The following is a 23,747-nucleotide window of genomic DNA, read 5'->3' as shown; positions in this document are numbered from 1 at the left end:
GACACAGTGTATAGGTCACTAGTGTGCACCACTATACTGCACTATGGACACAGTGTATAGGTCACTAGTGTGCACTACTATATTGCACTATGGACACAGTGTATAGGTCACCAGTGTGCACCACTATACTGCACTATGGACACAGTGTATAGGTCACTAGTGTGCACCACTATACTGCACTATGGACACAGTGTATAGGTCACCAGTGTGCACTACTATACTGCACTATGGACACTGTGTATAGGTCACCAGTGTGAACTACTATACTGCACTATGGACACAGTGTATAGGTCACCAGTGTGCACTACTATACTGCACTATGGACACTGTGTATAGGTCACCAGTGTGCACTACTATACTGCACTATGGACACAGTGTATAGGTCACCAGTGTGCACTACTATACTGCACTATGGACACAGTGTATAGGTCACCAGTGTGCACCACTGTACTGCACTATGGACACAGTGTATAGGTCACCAGTGTGCACCACTATACTGCACTATGGACACAGTGTATAGGTCACCAGTGTGCACTACTATACTGCACTATGGACACAGTGTATAGGTCACCAGTGTGCACCACTATAGTGCACTATGGACACAGTGTATAGGTCACCAGTGTGCACCACTATACTGCACTATGGACACAGTGTATAGGTCACCAGTGTGCACCACTATACTGCACTATGGACACAGTGTATAGGTCACTAGTGTGCACCACTATACTGCACTATGGACACAGTGTATAGGTCACCAGTGTGCACTACTATACTGCACTATGGACACAGTGTATAGGTCACCAGTGTGCACCACTATACTGCACTATGGACACAGTGTATAGGTCACTAGTGTGCACCACTATACTGCACTATGGACACTGTGTATAGGTCAATAGTGTGCACTACTATACTGCACTATGGACACAGTGTATAGGTCACCAGTGGGCACTACTATACTGCACTATGGACACAGTGTATAGGTCACCAGTGTGCACCACTATACTGTACTATGGACACAGTGTATAGGTCACCAGTGTGCACTACTATACTGCACTATGGACACAGTGTATAGGTCAGCAGTGTGCACCACTATACTGCACTATAGACACTGTGTATAGGTCAATAGTGTGCACTACTATACTGCACTATGGACACAGTGCATAGGTCCCCAGTGTGCACTACTATACTGCACTATGGACACAGTGTATAGGTCACCAGTGTGCACCACTATACTGCACTATGCACACTGTGTATAGGTCACTAGTGTGCAACACTATAGTGCACTATGGACACAGTGTATAGGTCACCAGTATGCACCACTATACTGCACTTTGGACACAGTGTATAGGTCACCAGTGTGCACCACTATACTGCACTATGGACACAGTGTATAGGTCACCAATGTGCACCACTATACTGCACTATGGACACAGTGTATAGGTCACCAGTGTGCACCACTATACTGCACTATGGACACAGTGTATAGGTCACCGATGTGCACTACTATACTGCACTATGGACACAGTGTATAGGTCACCAGTGTGCACCACTATACTGCACTATGGACACAGTGTATAGGTCACTAGTGTGCACCACTATACTGCACTATGGACACAGTGTATAGGTCACTAGTGTGCACTACTATATTGCACTATGGACACAGTGTATAGGTCACCAGTGTGCACCACTATACTGCACTATGGACACAGTGTATAGGTCACTAGTGTGCACCACTATACTGCACTATGGACACAGTGTATAGGTCACCAGTGTGCACTACTATACTGCACTATGGACACTGTGTATAGGTCACCAGTGTGAACTACTATACTGCACTATGGACACAGTGTATAGGTCACCAGTGTGCACTACTATACTGCACTATGGACACTGTGTATAGGTCACCAGTGTGCACTACTATACTGCACTATGGACACAGTGTATAGGTCACCAGTGTGCACTACTATACTGCACTATGGACACAGTGTATAGGTCACCAGTGTGCACCACTATACTGCACTATGGACACAGTGTATAGGTCACCAGTGTGCACCACTATACTGCACTATGGACACAGTGTATAGGTCACCAGTGTGCACTACTATACTGCACTATGGACACAGTGTATAGGTCACCAGTGTGCACCACTATAGTGCACTATGGACACAGTGTATAGGTCACCAGTGTGCACCACTATACTGCACTATGGACACAGTGTATAGGTCACCAGTGTGCACCACTATACTGCACTATGGACACAGTGTATAGGTCACTAGTGTGCACCACTATACTGCACTATAGACACTGTGTATAGGTCAATAGTGTGCACTACTATACTGCACTATGGACACAGTGTATAGGTCACCAGTGTGCACCACTATACTGCACTATGGACACTGTGTATAGGTCACCAGTGTGCACCACTATACTGCAATATGGACACAGTGTATAGGTCAGCAGTGTGCACCACTATACTGCACTATGGACACAGTGTATAGGTCACCAGTGTGCACTACTATACTGCACTATGGACACAGTGTATAGGTCACCAGTGTGCACCACTATACTGCACTATGGACACAGTGTATAGGTCACCAGTGTGCACCACTATACTGCACTATGGACACAGTGTATAGGTCACCAGTGTGCACTACTATACTGCACTATGGACACAGTGTATAGGTCACCAGTGTGCACCACTATTGTGCACTATGGACACAGTGTATAGGTCACCAGTGTGCACCACTATACTGCACTATGGACACAGTGTATAGGTCACCAGTGTGCACCACTATACTGCACTATGGACACAGAGTATAGGTCACCAGTGTGCACCACTATACTGCACTATGGACACAGAGTATAGGTCACCAGTGTGCACCACTATACTGCACTATGGACACTGTGTATAGGTCACCAGTGTGCACCACTATACTGCAATATGGACACAGTGTATAGGTCAGCAGTGTGCACCACTATACTGCACTATGGACACAGTGTATAGGTCACCAGTGTGCACCACTATACAGTAATATGTACAATTATAGAGTGTAAGTCTTTACTGTGCACCACTATCCTGTATCCATGTATGCATGGTTGTAGATTATATACAGCACCACTATACAGTACTAGGTATACGTATAGAGTGTATTTAACATTATTGTGCACCACTATACTGTAATATGTAGAATTATAGAGTGTGTATGTAACAGTATACACCACTATACTGTACTATTCACAATCCTAGTACTGTACAGTGGTGCACATTAGTGACATATACACTCTATGTACAATTCTGGATTGTATATGTCACTAGTGTGCACCCCCGTACTGTACTATGTATTATGAATTATAATTATTGTATTTCTATGAATTTACACTATTTTGCACCACTATACTGTAATATGCACAACTACAGAGTATTTGTTATACTAGTGTACTATGTACAATTATAGAATGTATGTCTTTAGCGTGCACCACTATGCTATACTATGCACAATTATAGAGTGTATATAACACTATTATGCATCACTATACAGTACTATGTATAATTTTTAAGTGCATGTCTTTAGTGTGCACCACTATGCAGAATTATACAATGTATATAGCACTATTGTGCAGAACTATACAGTATGTAAAACTATAGTGTATATTTTACCAGTGTGCACCACTATAAAGTACTATGCACAATTATAGAGTGGATAAGTCACTAGTGTGAACCATTATGGGGTTTATGTGTATTATGCACAATTATAGTGTATATGTTACTAGTGTGCTCCACTGTACCATACTATGTACACTGCTCAAAAAAATAAAGGGAACACTTAAACAACACAATGTAACTCCAAGTCAATCACACTTCTGTGAAATCAAACTGTCCACTTAGGAAGCAACACTGAGTGACAATCAATTTCACATGCTGTTGTGCAAATGGGATAGACAACAGGTGGAAATTATAGGCAATTAGCAGACACCCCCAATAAAGGAGTGGTTCTGCAGGTGGTGACCACAGACCACTTCTCAGTTCCTATGCTTCCTGGCTGATGTTTTGGTCACTTTTGAATGCTGGCGGTGCTTTCACTCTAGTGGTAGCATGAGACGGAGTCTACAACCCACACAAGTGGCTCAGGTAGTGCAGTTTATCCAGGATGGCACATCAATGCGAGCTGTGGCAAGAAGGTTTGCTGTGTCTGTCAGCGTAGTGTCCAGAGCATGGAGGCGCTACCAGGAGACAGGCTAGTACATCAGGAGACGTGGAGGAGGCCGTAGGAGGGCAACAACCCAGCAGGAGGACAGCTACCTCCGCCTTTGTGCAAGGAGGAACAGGAGGAGCACTGCCAGAGCCCTGCAAAATGACCTCCAGCAGGCCACAAATGTGCATGTGTCTGCTCAAACGGTCAGAAACAGACTCCATGAGGGTGATATGAGGGCCTGACGTCCACAGGTGGGGGTTGTGCTTACAGCCCAACACCGTGCAGGACGTTTGGCATTTGCCAGAGAACACCAAGATTGGCAAATTTGCCACTGGCGCCCTGTGCTCTTCACAGATGAAAGCAGGTTCACACTGAGCACATGTGACAGACGTGACAGAGTCTTGAGACGCCGTGGAGAACGTTCTGCTGCCTGCAACATCCTCCAGCATGACCGGTTTGGCATTGGGTCAGTAATGGTGTGGGGTGGCATTTCTTTGGAGGGCCGCACAGCCCTCCATGTGCTCGCCAGAGGTAGCCTGACTGCCATTAGGTACCGAGATGAGATCCTCAGACCCCTTGTGAGACCATATGCTGGTGCGGTTGGCCCTGGGTTCCTCCTAATGCTAGACCTCATGTGGCTGGAGTGTATCAGCAGTTCCTGCAAGACGAAGGCATTGATGCTATGGACTGGCCCGCCCGTTTTCCAGACCTGAATCCAATTGAGCACATCTGGGACATCATGTCTCGCTCTATCCACCAACGTCACGTTGCACCACAGACTGTCCAGGAGTTGGCAGATGCTTTAGTCCAGGTCTGGGAAGAGATCCCTCAGGAGACCGTCCGCCACCTCATCAGGAGCATGCACAGGCGTTGTAGGGAGGTCATACAGGCACGTGGAGGCCACACACACTACTGAGCCTCATTATGACTTGTTTTAAGGACATTACATCAAAGTTGGATCAGCCTGTAGTGTGTTTTTCCACTTTAATTTTGAGTGTGACTCCAAATCCAGACCTCCATGGGTTGAAAAATTTGATTTCCATTTTTTAATTTTTGTGTGATTTTGTTGTCAGCACATTCAACTATGTAAAGAACAAAGTATTTCAGAAGAATTTTTAATTATTTCAGATCTAGGATGTGTTATTTTTGTGTTCCCTTTATTTTTTTGAGCAGTGTATAATTATAGAATGTATTTAAGACAATTGTGCACCACTACACAGTACTGAGTACAATTATAGAGTGCATATAACACTGTTGTGCAGCACTTTATAGTACTATGTACAACTAAAGAGTGTATTACTAGTGTGCACCATTATACTGTACAGTGGCTAATACTATAATTACAGTGTATATGGCGCTAGTATGCACCATTACTCAGTATATTAGCTAGTGTTATACATAACTACAGTGTATATGACACTCATGTGCACCATTATACAGCACATTAGTACTATAAATAATCACAGTGTATTTGACACTAGTGTGCACCATTATACAGCACATTAGTACTATAAATAATCACAGTGTATATGACACTAGTGTGCACCACTATACAGTACATTAGTTAGTATTATAAATGATTACACTGTATATGACACTAGTGTGCATGTATATAAATGGTAAAAAGTATAAATCTGAAGGTGTCGGCCCTCTACAGAGTAATGAGGGGGGAGTCGCAGAGAGCGATGAGGAGAAAGCAAAGCTATTAAATATTTTTTTCTGTATTCACTGAAGAAAATAAACTGTCAGATGAAATGCAGAATGTAAAAGTTAATTCCCCATTAAAAGTGCCCAGTTTGACCCAGGAAGAAGTACAGCGGCTTCTTAAAATGATTAAAATGGACAAATCGCCAGGACCAGATGGCATACACCCCCGTATCCTAAGAGAATTAAGTAATGTCATAGCCAGACCCTTATTTCTGATATTTGCGGACTCTATACTGACAGGGAATGTCCCACAGGATTGGCGCATGGCAAATGTGGTGCCAATATTCAAAAAGGGTCCAAAAACAGAGCCTGGAAACTATAGGCCGGTAAGTTTAACATCTGTTGTGGGTAAACTGTTTGAAGGTTTTCTGAGAGATGCTATTTTGGAGCATCTCAATGGAAATAAGCAAATAACACCGTATCAGCATGGCTTCATGAGGGATCGGTCATGTCAAACTAATTTAATCAGTTTCTATGAGGAGGTAAGTTCTAGACCTGACAGCGGCGAATCAATGGATGTCGTATATCTGGACTTCTCCAAAGCATCTGACACTGTACCACATAAAAGGTTAGTATATAAAATGAGAATGCTCGGACTGGGAGAAAATGTCTGTATGTGGGTAAGTAACTGGCTGAGGGATAGAAAACAGAGGGTGGGTATTAACGGTACACACTCAGATTGGGTCACTGTCACTAGTGGAGTACCTCAGGGGTCAGTATTGGAGGGGTCACTGTCACTAGTGGAGTACCTCAGGGGTCAGTACTGGAGGGGTCACTGTCACTAGTGGAGTACCTCAGGGGTCAGTATTGGAGGGGTCACTGTCACTAGTGGGGTACCTCAGGGGTCAGTATTAGAGGGGTCACTGTCACTAGTGGAGTACCTCAGGGGTCAGTATTGGAGGGGTCACTGTCACTAGTGGAGTACCTCAGGGGTCAGTACTGGAGGGGTCACTGTCACTAGTGGGGTACCTCAGGGGTCAGTACTGGAGGGGTCATTATCACTAGTGGAGTACCTCAGGGGTCAGTACTGGAGGGGTCACTGTCACTAGTGGGGTACCTCAGGGGTCAGTATTGGAGGGGTCACTGTCACTAGTGGAGTACCTCAGGGGTCAGTACTGGAGGGGTCACTGTCACTAGTGGAGTACCTCAGGGGTCAGTATTGGAGGGGTCACTGTCACTAATGGAGTACCTCAGGGGTCAGTACTGGAGGGGTCACTGTCACTAGTGGGGTACCTCAGGGGTCAGTACTGGAGGGGTCATTATCACTAGTGGAGTACCTCAGGGGTCAGTACTGGACCCTATTCTCTTCAATATATTTATTAATGATCTTGTAGAAGGCTTGCATAGTAAAGTATAAATTTTCGCAGATGACACTAAACTGTGTTTACTGCCTAACTAAAGTACGTTAAAAACACTTTATTTCATTTTATTAAAAAGTTATCTCCACAATTATAGGCTGATAGGGTGAACTGGAACTAATTCAGACCAATAATATGCTGGTTCCTACGTAGACCCTACCACAAGAACTCCCTATGTGTATAGGAGTATGAAAAGCAAAGGAAAACTCCTATTGCAGTCCTAGAAGTGTATCTGCACCAGTCCCTCAGGGCTGTAGACCCCATAGACAGTGCGTACCTTATTGTTATATAGGACCAAAATATAGAAGGAGTATTCCCTATTGGGGCTCAGTAAGGGGAAGAGAGTCAGCCTGCAGGTAACAAATCTATACTGCAGTCTAATGCTCGACGCGTTTCCCTTCCGACTACTGTCGGTAATTCATCAGGAGCATTGATCCAAGTGTATGGCCAACACTATGCACTGCGACCCTGATGGTGGGTGCGCAATAATCACGCCAAACACACTTGGATCTAATTGCTGACTATAACGCTGCACGCCCCTGAGCCTCCCGGCACTGTAGTGGCCGTAGCGCGCGCGAAGTATGCGCTGATTAATGGAGATGTCTCCTCCAAATAATTACCGTGTATAACACTAGTGAGCACTGTACATTATTCACTACTGCACACAATGATTGTGTCTACACCACCAGAGAGCATCACTCCAATATGGTATGGTCCTCACTAGTGTGCCACTTTATACAATACATTGTTGACTATCGTGCACAGTTATAATGTACATTTATCACCATTGTGCCCTATAATATCCCTCAGTGCACTATAATCCACCATGATAGAGCACGTATTACAAGTGTGTACCATTACAAAGTATATTAATGAGTGATATGCATAATTAAAGTGTATGTATCACTAGTTTGCACCAGTATACAGTGCAGTAATGAATTATTACTTATCCTGTACTGATCCTGAGTTACATCCTGTATTATACTCCAGAGCTGCACTCACTATTCTGCTGGTGCAGTCACTGTGTACATACATTACTTATCCTGTACTGATCCTGAGTTACATCCTGTATTATACTCCAGAGCTGCACTCACTATTCTGCTGGTGCAGTCACTGTGTACATACATTACTTATCCTGTACTGATCCTGAGTTACATCCTGTATTATACTCCAGAGCTGCACTCACTATTCTGCTGGTGCAGTCACTGTGTACATACATTACTTATCCTGTACTGATCCTGAGTTACATCCTGTATTATACTCCAGAGCTGCACTCACTATTCTGCTGGTGCAGTCACTGTGTACATACATTACTTATCCTGTACTGATCCTGAGTTACATCCTGTATTATACTCCAGAGCTGCACTCACTATTCTGCTGGTGCAGTCCCTGTGTACATACATTACTTATCCTGTACTGATCCTGAGTTACATCCTGTATTATACTCCAGAGCTGCACTCACTATTCTGCTGGTGCAGTCACTGTGTACATACATTACTTATCCTGTACTGATCCTGAGTTACATCCTGTATTATACTCCAGAGCTGTACTCACTATTCTGCTGGTGCAGTCACTGTGTACATACATTACTTATCCTGTACTGATCCTGAGTTACATCCTGTATTATACTCCAGAGCTGCACTCACTATTCTGCTGGTGCAGTCACTGTGTACATACAGTACTTATCCTGTACTGATCCTGAGTTACATCCTGTACTATACTCCAGAGCTGCACTCACTATTCTGCTGGTGCAGTCACTGTGTACATACATTACTTATCCTGTACTGATCCTGAGTTACATCCTGTATTATACTCCAGAGCTGCACTCACTATTCTGCTGGTGCAGTCACTGTGTTCATACATTACTTATCCTGTACTGATCCTGAGTTACATCCTGTATTATACTCCAGAGCTGCACTCACTATTCTGCTGGTGCAGTCACTGTGTTCATACATTACTTATCCTATACTGATCCTGAGTTACATCCTGTATTATACCCCAGTGCTGCACTCACTATTCTGCTGGTGCAGTCACTGTGTTCATACATTACTTATCCTGTACTGATCCTGAGTTACATCCTGTATTATACTCCAGAGCTGCACTCACTATTCTGCTGGTGCAGTCACTGTGTACATACATTACTTATCCTGTACTGATCCTGAGTTACATCCTGTATTATACTCCAGAGCTGCACTCACTATTCTGCGGGTGTAGTCACTGTGTACATACATTACTTATCCTGTACTGATCCTGGGTTACATCCTGTATTATACTCCAGAGCTGCACTCACTATTCTGCTGGTGCAGTCACTGTGTACATTACATTACTTATCCTGTACTGATCCTGAGTTACATCCTGTATTATACTCCAAAGCTGCACTCACTATTCTGCTGGTGCAGTCACTGTGTACATACAGTACTTATCCTGTACTGATCCTGAGTTACATCCTGTATTATACTCCAGAGCTGCACTCACTATTCTGCTGGTGCAGTCACTGTGTACATACATTACTTATCCTGTACTGATCCTGAGTTACATCCTGTATTATACTCCAGAGCTGCACTCACTATTCTGCTGGTGCAGTCACTGTGTACATACATTACATTACTTATCCTGTACTGATCCTGAGTTACATCCTGTATTATACTCCAGAGCTGCACTCACTATTCTGCTGGTGCAGTCACTGTGTACATACAATACTTATCCTGTACTGATCCTGGGTTACATCCTGTATTATACTCCAGAGCTGCACTCACTGTTCTGCTGGTGCAGTCACTGTGTACATAGATTACTTATCCTGTACTGATCCTGAGTTACATCCTGTATTATACTCCAGAGCTGCACTCACTATGCATTTGGTTTGAACTATTATAGAGCCCCAAATGAAGGTCCCTCTGTTAGGGGCAGATAGCAGACCCCACCCTGTATATTTGGAGAATACCCTGTTAGTCCTCTGGTATATATGGGAAGCTGCCGTGTGGCTGGGGCTAATGATACTGAAGTAAAAGCTTAATAATGGGGTGGGATTGAAAGTCCAATGTTTTAATTGTGCACATATTGATGTAATTATACCGTGCGTCTGCCTGATCCTGCAAATGAAGGATTCAATAAGAAGCTTTCTCCCGCACTCTTTAGGCAACTGCCTGGGCCTGTAACCTGACACCTCATTATTGATGGACTGATGCCAGCGAGTCTATAATTATATAATACATAGGATCCTTGCATCGCTGCTAACCTACACTGTTACCTTACAGAGCGGCGCCGACCGCTGACATTCACCGCAGCCCTGATACACGGGGCCCCATTATTACACCCTCCAAATAGAAAATGATGCAGTAACTGAGATCCCAGCGGATAGAGTTACATGAATCATTTACTAAATACAGCCACAAAACATGGCCCTTGTCTCCAGATATAAGCTGCCTATAATTATATACAGGAGAGACCCAGGTTATACCAGCATGGTCCATATCACTGTATACAAGAAGATGTATAACTTATACCAGCTGTACATATATAATGATATACAGGAGATACCCAGGTTATACCAGCATGGTCCATATCACTATATACAAGAAGATGTATAACTTATACCAGCTGTACATATATAATTATATACAGGAGATACCCAGGTTATACCAGCATGCTCCATATCACTGTATACAAGAAGATGTATAACTTATACCAGCTGTACATATATAATTATATACAGGAGATACCCAGGTTATACCAGCATGGTCCATATCACTGTATACAAGAAGATGTATAACTTATACCAGCTGTACATATATAATTATATACAGGAGATACCCAGGTTATACCAGCATGGTCCATATCACTATATACAAGAAGATGTATAACTTATACCAGCTGTACATATATAATTATATACAGGAGATACCCAGGTTATACCAGCATGGTCCATATCACTATATACAAAAAGATGTATAACTTATACCAGCTGTACATATATAATTATATACAGGAGATACCCAGGTTATACCAGCATGGTCCATATCACTATATACAAGAAGATGTATAACTTATACCAGCTGTACATATATAATTATATACAGGAGATGCCCAGGTTATACCAGCTGTACATATATAATTATATACAGGAGATACCCATGTTATAGCAGCTGTACATATATAATTATATACAGGAGATACCCAGGTTATACCAGCATGGTCCATATCACTATATACAAGAAGATGTATAACTTATACCAGCTGTACATATATAATTGTATACAGGAGATACCCAGGTTATACCAGCATGCTCCATATCACTATATACAAGAAGATGCATAACTTATACCAGCTGTACATATATAATTATATACAGGAGATACCCAGGTTATACCAGCATGGTCCATACCACTATATACAAGAAGATGTATAACTTATACCAGCTGTACATATATAATTATATACAGGAGATACCCAGGTTATACCAGCATGATCCATATCACTATATACAAGAAGATGTATAACTTATACCAGCTGTACATATATAATTATATACAGGAGATACCCAGGTTATACCAGCATGGTCCATACCACTATATACAAGAAGATGTATAACTTATACCAGCTGTACATATATAATGATATACAGGAGATACCCAGGTTATACCAGCATGCTCCATATCACTATATACAAGAAGATGTATAACTTATACCAGCTGTACATATATAATTATATACAGGAGATACCCAGGTTATACCAGCATGATCCATATCACTATATACAAGAAGATGTATAACTTATACCAGCTGTACATATATAATTATATACAGGAGATGCCCAGGTTATACCAGCATGCTCCATATCACTATATACAAGAAGATGTATAACTTATACCAGCTGTACATATATAATTATATACAGGAGATGCCCAGGTTATACCAGCATGGTCCATATCACTATATACAAGAAGATGTATAACTTATACCAGCTGTACATATATAATTATATACAGGAGATGCCCAGGTTATACCAGCATGGTCCATATCACTATATACAAGAAGATGTATAACTTATACCAGCTGTACATATATAATGATATACAGGAGATACCCAGGTTATACCAGCATGGTCCATATCACTATATACAAGAAGATGTATAACTTATACCAGCTGTACATATATAATTATATACAGGAGATACCCAGGTTATACCAGCATGCTCCATATCACTATATACAAGAAGATGCATAACTTATACCAGCTGTACATATATAATTATATACAGGAGATACCCAGGTTATACCAGCATGGTCCATATCACTATATACAAGAAGATGTATAACTTATACCAGCTGTACATATATAATTATATACAGGAGATGCCCAGGTTATACCAGCTGTACATATATAATTATATACAGGAGATACCCATGTTATAGCAGCTGTACATATATAATTATATACAGGAGATACCCAGGTTATACCAGCATGGTCCATATCACTATATACAAGAAGATGTATAACTTATACCAGCTGTACATATATAATTGTATACAGGAGATACCCAGGTTATACCAGCATGCTCCATATCACTATATACAAGAAGATGCATAACTTATACCAGCTGTACATATATAATTATATACAGGAGATACCCAGGTTATACCAGCATGGTCCATACCACTATATACAAGAAGATGTATAACTTATACCAGCTGTACATATATAATTATATACAGGAGATACCCAGGTTATACCAGCATGATCCATATCACTATATACAAGAAGATGTATAACTTATACCAGCTGTACATATATAATTATATACAGGAGATACCCAGGTTATACCAGCATGGTCCATACCACTATATACAAGAAGATGTATAACTTATACCAGCTGTACATATATAATGATATACAGGAGATACCCAGGTTATACCAGCATGCTCCATATCACTATATACAAGAAGATGTATAACTTATACCAGCTGTACATCTATAATTATATACAGGAGATACCCAGGTTATACCAGCATGATCCATATCACTATATACAAGAAGATGTATAACTTATACCAGCTGTACATATATAATTATATACAGGAGATGCCCAGGTTATACCAGCATGCTCCATATCACTATATACAAGAAGATGTATAACTTATACCAGCTGTACATATATACTTATATACAGGAGATGCCCAGGTTATACCAGCTGTACATATATAATGATATACAGGAGATACCCAGGTTATACCAGCATGGTCCATATCACTATATACAAGAAGATGTATAACTTATACCAGCTGTACATATATAATTATATACAGGAGATGCCCAGGTTATACCAGCATGGTCCATATCACTGTATACAAGAAGATGTATAAGTTATACCAGCTGTACATATATAATTATATACAGGAGATACCCAGGTTATATCAGCATGGTCCATATCACTATATAAAAGAAGATGTATAACTTATACCAGCTGTACATATATAACTATATACAGGAGATACCCAGGTTATACCAGCATGGTCCATATCACTATATACAAGAAGATGTATAACTGATGCCAGCTGTACATATATAATTATATACAGGAGATACCCAGGTTATACCAGCATGGTCCATATCACTATATACAAGAAGATGTATAACTGATGCCAGCTGTACATATATAATTATATACAGGAGATGCCCAGGTTATACCAGCATGGTCCATATCACTATATACAAGAAGATGTATAACTTATACCAGCTGTACATATATAATTATATACAGGAGATACCCAGGTTATACCAGCTGTACATATATAACTATATACAGGAGATGATCAGGTTATACCAGCATGGTCCATATCACTATATACAAGATGTATAACTTATACCAGCTGTACATGTATAATTATATACAGGAGACACCCAGGTTATACCAGCATGGTCCATATCACTATATACAAGATGATGTATAACTTATACCAGCTGTACATATATAATTATATACAGGAGATACCCAGGTTATACCAGCATGGTCCATATCACTATATACAAGAAGATGTATAACTTATACCAGCTGTACATATATAATTATATACAGGAGATACCCAGGTTATACCAGCATGGTCCATATCACTATATACAAGAAGATGCATAACTTATACCAGCTGTACATATATAATTATATACAGGAGATGCCCAGGTTATACCAGCATGGTCCATATCACTGTATACAAGAAGATGTATAACTTATACCAGCTGTACATATATAATTATATACAGGAGATGCCCAGGTTATACCAGCATGCTCCATATCACTATATACAAGAAGATGTATAAGTTATACCAGCTGTACATATATAATTATATACAGGAGATACCCAGGTTATACCAGCATGGTCCATATCACTATATACAAGAAGATGTATAACTTATACCAGCTGTACATATATAATTATATACAGGAGATACCCAGGTTATACCAGCATGGTCCATATCACTATATACAAGAAGATGCATAACTTATACCAGCTGTACATATATAATTATATGCAGGAGATACCCAGGTTATACCAGCATGGTCCATATCTCTATATATGTACAAGAAGATGTATAACTGATACCAGCTGTACATATATAATTATATACAGGAGATACCCAGGTTATTCCAGCATGGTCCATATTACTGTATACAAGAAGATGTATAACTTATACCAGCTGTACATATATAATTATATACAGGAGATACCCAGGTTATACCAGCATGCTCCATACCACTATATACAAGAAGATGTATAACTTATACCAGCTGTACATATATAATTATATACAGGATATACCCAGGTTATACCAGCATGCTCCATATCACTATATACAAGAAGATGTATAACTTATACCAGCTGTACATATATAATTATATACAGGAGATACCCAGGTTATACCAGCATGGTCCATATCACTATATACAAGAAGATGTATAACTTATACCAGCTGTAAATATATAATTATATACAGGAGATACCCAGGTTATACCTGCATGGTCCATATCACTGTATACAAGAAGATGTATAAGTTATACCAGCTGTACATATATAACTATATACAGGAGATGCCCAGGTTATACCAGCATGGCCCATATCACTGTATACAAGAAGATGTATAACTTATACCAGCTGTACATATATAATTATATACAGGAGATGCCCAGGTTGTACCAGCATGCTCCATATCACTATATACAAGAAGATGTATAACTTATACCAGCTGTACATATATAATTATATACAGGAGATACCCAGGTTATACCAGCATGCTCCATATCACTGTATACAAGAAGATGTATAACTTATACCAGCTGTACATATATAATTATATACAGGAGATACCCAGGTTATACCAGCATGGTCCATATCACTATATACAAGAAGATGTATAACTGATACCAGCTGTACATATATAATTATATACAGGAGATGCCCAGGTTATACCAGCATGGTCCATATCATTATATACAAGAAGATGTATAACTTATACCAGCTGTACATATATAACTATATACAGGAGATACCCAGGTTATACCAGCATGCTCCATATCACTATATACAAGAAGATGTATAACTTATACCAGCTGTACATATATAATTATATACAGGAGATACCCAGGTTATACCAGCATGGTCCATATCACTATATACAAGAAGATGTATAACTTATACCAGCTGTACATATATAATTATATACAGGAGATACCCAGGTTATACCAGCACGGTCCATATCACTATATACAAGAAGATGTATAACTTATACCAGCTGTACATATATAATTATATACAGGAGATGCCCAGGTTATACCAGTATGGTCCATATCACTATATACAAGAAGATGTATAACTTATACCAGCTGTACATATATAATTATATACAGGAGATGCCCAGGTTATACCAGCATGGTCCATATCACTATATACAAGAAGATGTATAACTTATACCAGCTGTACATATATAATTATATACAGGAGATGCCCAGGTTATACCAGCATGCTCCATGTCACTATATACAAGAAGATGTATAACTTATACCAGCTGTACATATATAATTATATACAGGAGATACCCAGGTTATACCAGCATGCTCCATATCACTATATACAAGAAGATGTATAACTTATACCAGCTGTACATATATAATTATATACAGAAGATACCCAGGTTATACCAGCATGCTCCATATCACTATATACAAGAAGATGTATAACTTATACCAGCTGTACATATATAATTATATACAGGAGATACCCAGGTTATACCAGCATGCTCCATATCACTATATACAAGAAGATATATAACTTATACCAGCTGTACATATATAATTATATACAGGAGATACCCAGGTTATACCAGCATGCTCCATACCACTATATACAAGAAGATGTATAACTTATACCAGCTGTACATATATAATTATATACAGGAGATACCCAGGTTATACCACCATGGTCCATATCACTATATACAAGGAGATGTATAACTTATACCAGCTGTACATATATAATTATATACAGGATATACCCAGGTTATACCAGCATGGTCCATATTACTGTATACAAGAAGATGTATAACTTATACCAGCTGTACATATATAATTATATACAGGAGATACCCAGGTTATACCAGCATGCTCCATACCACTATATACAAGAAGATGTATAACTTATACCAGCTGTACATATATAATTATATACAGGATATACCCAGGTTATACCAGCATGCTCCATATCACTATATACAAGAAGATGTATAACTTATACCAGCTGTACATATATAATTATATACAGGAGATACCCAGGTTATACCAGCATGGTCCATATCACTATATACAAGAAGATGTATAACTTATACCAGCTGTACATATATAATTATATACAGGAGATACCCAGGTTATACCAGGATGCTCCATATCACTATATACAAGAAGATGTATAACTTATACCAGCTGTACATATATAATTATATACAGGAGATACCCAGGTTATACCAGCATGGTCCATATCACTGTATACAAGAAGATGTATAAGTTATACCAGCTGTACATATATAACTATATACAGGAGATGCCCAGGTTATACCAGCATGGCCCATATCACTGTATACAAGAAGATGTATAACTTATACCAGCTGTACATATATAATTATATACAGGAGATGCCCAGGTTGTACCAGCATGCTCCATATCACTATATACAAGAAGATGTATAACTTATACCAGCTGTACATATATAATTATATACAGGAGATACCCAGGTTATACCAGCATGCTCCATATCACTGTATACAAGAAGATGTATAACTTATACCAGCTGTACATATATAATTATATACAGGAGATACCCAGGTTATACCAGCATGGTCCATATCACTATATACAAGAAGATGTATAACTGATACCAGCTGTACATATATAATTATATACAGGAGATGCCCAGGTTATACCAGCATGGTGCATATCATTATATACAAGAAGATGTATAACTTATACCAGCTGTACATATATAACTATATACAGGAGATGCCCAGGTTATACCAGCATGGTCCATATCACTGTATACAAGAAGATGTATAACTTATACCAGCTGTACATATATAATTATATACAGGAGATGCCCAGGTTATACCAGCATGCTCCATATCACTGTATACAAGAAGATGTATAACTTATACCAGCTGTACATATATAACTATATACAGGAGATACCCAGGTTATACCAGCATGCTCCATATCACTATATACAAGAAGATGTATAACTTATACCAGCTGTACATATATAATTATATACAGGAGATACCCAGGTTATACCAGCATGGTCCATATCACTATATACAAGAAGATGTATAACTTATACCAGCTGTACATATATAATTATATACAGGAGATACCCAGGTTATACCAGCACGGTCCATATCACTATATACAAGAAGATGTATAACTTATACCAGCTGTACATATATAATTATATACAGGAGATTCCCAGGTTATACCAGCATGGTCCATATCACTATATACAAGAAGATATATAACTTATACCAGCAGTACATATGTAATTATATACAGGAGATACCCAGGTTATACCAGCATGGTCCATATCACTATATACAAGAAGATGTATAACTTATACCAGCTGTACATATATAATTATATACAGGAGATGCCCAGGTTATACCAGCATGGTCCATATCACTATATACAAGAAGATGTATAACTTATACCAGCTGTACATATATAATTATATACAGGAGATACCCAGGTTATACCAGCATGGTCCATATCACTATATACAAGAAGATGTATAACTTATACCAGCTGTACATATATAATTATATACAGGAGATACCCAGGTTATACCAGCATGCTCCATGTCACTATATACAAGAAGATGTATAAGTTATACCAGCTGTACATATATAATTATATACAGGAGATACCCAGGTTATACCAGCATGCTCCATGTCACTATATACAAGAAGATGTATAACTTATACCAGCTGTACATATATAATTATATACAGGAGATACCCAGGTTATACCAGCATGCTCCATATCACTATATACAAGAAGATGTATAACTTATACCAGCTGTACATATATAATTATATACAGGAGATACCCAGGTTATACCAGCACGGTCCATATCACTATATACAAGAAGATGTATAACTTATACCAGCTGTACATATATAATTATATACAGGAGATGTCTAGGTTATACCAGCATGCTCCATATCACTATATACAAGAATATGTATAACTTATACCAGCTGTACATATATAATTATATACAGGAGATACCCAGGTTATACCAGCATGGTCCATATCACTATATACAAGAAGATGTATAACTTATACCAGCTGTACATATATAATTATATACAGGAGATACCCAGGTTATACCAGCTGTACATATATAACTATATACAGGAGATACCCAGGTTATACCAGCATGCTCCATATCACTGTATACAAGAAGATGTATAACTTATACCAGCTGTATATATATATATGTAATTATACCAGCGTGCTCCATATTATATGCTTTTACTACCTTTTTGTGTCTTGCACATTCCGTGTGACGTACATAGTGATCTGGCAGAAGTTTTCAGTGGGTGTAATATAAATGTAGAGTGGGATGAACGTGGAGTAAAACATCTTCAAATATTTAAGTACGGTATTTGAAACTTTGAAAGATATTGAAGAAAACCACAGTATCTTCCTTGTACATATCCAGCCAAAAATGTGTTTTTGTCAGCTCCCGACTTCTCATGTCTTCAGTTTCTGTCAGACATATCAGCTCCTATGAGGCTAACGTTCCCTGGTCACCAACAAGTCCTACAAGTCTGTCTGTAATGTCTCCAGCCTTCTCCCCTTCTGTAGCTTCAGCCAGTTATATAATGTCACCAGTGCTTGGTATTTCTTACTTGGTGTGCCATGTAGATGAGTGAACGGTTGTCACGACCCCTCCCTCGTTACCATATTATCTTAAAACTGCCCCAATTTTTCTCAGTAGATGTATAATTTAAATATACGTAACTCCTCCATAATTTTTCTCGATTGTCCTTCAGTTGTGTAGGAGAACGTCAGATTTTTGATGGTTAAGACATCTATCTTCTATGATGGCCTCCTAATAATCTCAAGCATTCCTCATCTCAGTAGTATATGGAGCTTCTCTTTACTGCTGTACTTCAATTATCTGTGATGGATATGGCATCAACTTCATATCTGATGGTTATGACATAATTTCCATGATTTGTGAAGATGATGACATCACAAGAACAATTTTGACCATTTATTACATCATCTGAATGATAAGTGCAGGGTGGCACATAACCTGACATCATCTTCGAGAGTTTGAACCAAATCTCAATGATCTCTCCTGTTAACATCATAAAGTTAAGATGACATCACAAGACTCGGTGTGTTTCTCAGAATTTCTATGCCCCGTAAGGATTATTGCGCCATCAAGTCAATGAACAATCTCATTGATCTCTATGCCCATACTCATTACTGACATTATTATAGGACATTCTCACTCTCCTGTTGTATCTTCTTATTCCAGGCAGTGATGTTTCTCAAGAGAGTTTACTCCTTCATGGACCCTTTGCCAGGAAGCCTAAACGTATCAGAACAGCGTTTTCCCCTTCGCAGTTGCTCCGGCTGGAGAGGGCCTTCGAGAAGAACCATTATGTGGTGGGAGCAGAGAGGAAACAGTTAGCAAGCAGCCTCAGCTTATCAGAAACCCAGGTAGTTCTTAAATGTCTACATGTGTGTACTTTTTGTCATGTATGTATGGTATATACAGTACAGACCAAAAGTTTGGACACACCTTCTCATTCAAAGAGTTTTCTTTATTTTCATGACTATGAAGGCATCAAAACTATGAATTAACACATGTGGAATTATATACATAACAAACAAGTGTGAAACAACTGAAAATATGTCATATTCTAGGTTCTTCAAAGTAGCCACCTTTTGCTTTGATTACTGCTTTGCACACTCTTGGCATTCTCTTGATGAGCTTCAAGAGGTAGTCCCCTGAAATGGTCTTCCAACAGTCTTGAAGGAGTTCCCAGAGATGCTTAGCACTTGTTGGCCCTTTTGCCTTCACTCTGCGTCCAGCTCACCCCAAACCATCTCGATTGGGTTCAGGTCCGGTGACTGTGGAGGCCAGGTCATCTGGCGCAGCACCCCATCACTCTCCTTCATGGGGTGCTTCAGGGCACACCTGTGAAGTGAAGACCATTTCAGGGGACTACCTCTTGAAGCTCATCAAGAGAATACCAAGAGTGTGCAAAGCAGTAATCCTTATTAAGGAGATCCAGCTAGTGTAGGAAGTCTTACAAGGAATTCCGCATAGGAAATCATATGCAAATGAGTTTTCCTCCAGAGGAAAAAAAGATTAAAGGCTATGGACACCTTCAGAGCAATTTTTTTATGATTGCATTTCACTCATTTTTTTTCCGTTTGTCTTTATTAAAAATGTTCAGCTGTTTCTGAGGAACAGGGTTAAAAATCAGTCTGTTTGCAAGCTGTGACTTCCTGTTTTCTTTGAATCCGGCTCTTATATCTGATCTCTTTACCTCAAACTGATAAGAATATGGCTTACATAAGTGGTTCTGAGGTCAGGAGATCAGCAGTAAGAGCTAATTCAAAGAAAACAGGCAAACAGCATGCAAAAAGACTGATTTTTTAACCCGAGTTGCTCAGAAACGGCTTAACATTTTTAATAAAGACCAATTGAAAATATGATTTTTAGCCCAAAATGAGTACAATGCTATCCTAAATAGGTGTACAAAGCCTTTAAGCAGGTCCTATGAGTTAAAAGACTATTTATCTGTTCCATGCTATTGGTATGCGAGTTGTCCACTGGTTTTCTAGTTCAAGGGAAAGCTTTCTATGTTCTATGTAGATATGAAGCATCACGGGGCGCTCTCCGGGTTCTTGTAGACTTTTAGCTTACAGTACATGCAAATCAAGGCCAGTGCATACAGTTTACCATCTGTGAGTAATGTAAGTGCCCATAGTGCACCTGTATGGGGTGAGACACCTATAAATATGTGTCCTCTTCTTCAGCTTGCAGCACCAGATTTCATATGCCAGGAATATATATATAAAAAAAACACATTGTTTTGTCGGCCAGTTTGAACGCAAAAGTCATTTGCATAGAGATAGGAGGGGTGAGAACGGCGGCGGCCTGTCATTGGTGGAGGCTTTAATGGATATGGAAATGAATCAGCAGTGAGATTTTGCAGGATCTTTGCCTTCCAGGGACGATGTCTGTATAAATTACGATTCTTGTCAGAATAAGAACGCCCAAGGTAGAAGGAGCGGATAATGGAATTTATTCAACTAGAATCCCACAATGACAGATTACCAGACTACTAGGCTACCAAGGTGATAGATTACCAGGCTGCAAACCGAAAAGATTACCACGCTGTTAGTCTACCAAGCTAAAAGATTACAAGGCTACTAGTCTACTAAAATGAAAGATTACCAGGCTACTAAAATGAAAGATTACCAGGCTACTAAACCATAAGATTACTCAACTAAAAGGTTACCTGACTACCTAGCTACCAAGAAAAATGACAACCAGGCTACTAATGCATACAAATAACAAACTGAAAGACTATCAAGCTACTAAGCTATAAGGCTACCAATCTGAAAGATTACCAGGCCACTAGTCTACCAAGATAAAGGGTTACCAGGCTACTAGGGTACCAAGATAAATGACTACCAGGCTGCTAATCTATGGAACTAACAAACTAAAAGACTGTCTGGCTACTAGGTTAACGAGATACTAGGCTAAATGATTACCAGGCTACCTGACTACTAAGGTAAATTACTACCAGGCTATAAGGCTAGCAAACGGAAACATTACCAGGCTACCTAACTACCTGGCTACCAAGCTAAAAGATTACGAGGCTACTAGATTACCAAACTACAAGATTACCAGGCTACTAGATGACCAAACTACAAGATTACCAGGCTACTAGATTACAAAACTACAAGATTACCAGGCTATTAGATTACCAAACTAAAAGATTACCAGGCTACTAGATTACCAAACTACAAGATTACCAGGCTACTAGATTACCAAACTACAAGATTACCAGGCTACTAGATTACCAAACTACAAGATTACCAGGCTACTAGATTACTAAACTACAAGATTACCAGGTTACTAGATTACCAAACTACAAGATTACCAGGCTACTAGATTACCAAACTACAAGATTACCAGGCTACTAGATTACCAAACTAAAAGATTACCAGGCTACTAGATTACCAAACTAAAAGATTACCAGGCTACTAGATTACCAAACTACAAGATTACCAGGCTACTTGACACTAGCTACAAATTTACCAGGCTACATGACTACTAGGCTACCAAGCTACTAATCTACCACATTAACAGACGACAGACTAAAAAGCTAAAATACCATAATAACTTGCTACTATACTACTAAAGTACTAAGCTACCCAGTTACCTAGCTTCTAAACTAACAGACTACTGGACCACTAAGGTATAGAAGTTTACTAGAGTCCCAGACTATTAGATAACAGGTTACTAGAGTGCCGAGCTATAAGACTACCAGCCTTCTAGAGTGCTAGACTATGAGGCTAAGAAAGTGCCAGGCTATTAGACTACCAGGTTACTAGGGTTCCAGGCTATTAGACTACCAGGTTACTAGGGTTCCAGGCTATTAGACTACCAGCCTATTAGCATAGTAGATGACAAGGCTGCCAATGTTAATAGGTTTCAAGGCTACTAAACTACTAGACTACAAAACTAACAGTCCCCCAGCCTGCTAGATTAATAGACTACCAAGACACTTAGCCTCCACGCTATATTGCTAAAAGGACTAAGCTACCAGTCCACAAGGCTATCAAACTAGGCGTTAACTAGACTATCATGGTTATAGACTACTAATCTTTTAGACTACCAGATAGCTAGAGTATCTTGCTAC

General features: G+C 39.5%; 1 protein-coding gene across 1 annotated transcript in view; it reads left to right on the top strand.

The window, feature by feature from the left end:
• EMX1 (empty spiracles homeobox 1) overlaps positions 1 to 23,747 on the top strand; it is a 65,647-nt gene that overhangs the window by 38,063 nt on the left and 3,837 nt on the right. The window contains exon 2 of the mRNA XM_040420597.1: positions 20,339 to 20,523. Coding sequence (XP_040276531.1) covers positions 20,339 to 20,523 — 185 coding nt within the window. The remainder of the gene's footprint in view (positions 1 to 20,338; positions 20,524 to 23,747) is intronic.

The sequence above is a fragment of the Bufo bufo genome, chromosome 2, assembly GCF_905171765.1.
Source record: "Bufo bufo chromosome 2, aBufBuf1.1, whole genome shotgun sequence".
Taxonomy (NCBI): domain Eukaryota; kingdom Metazoa; phylum Chordata; class Amphibia; order Anura; family Bufonidae; genus Bufo; species Bufo bufo.
Note: the sequence above shows the minus strand (reverse complement) of the source record. Positions and strands in the feature narration are given on the sequence as shown.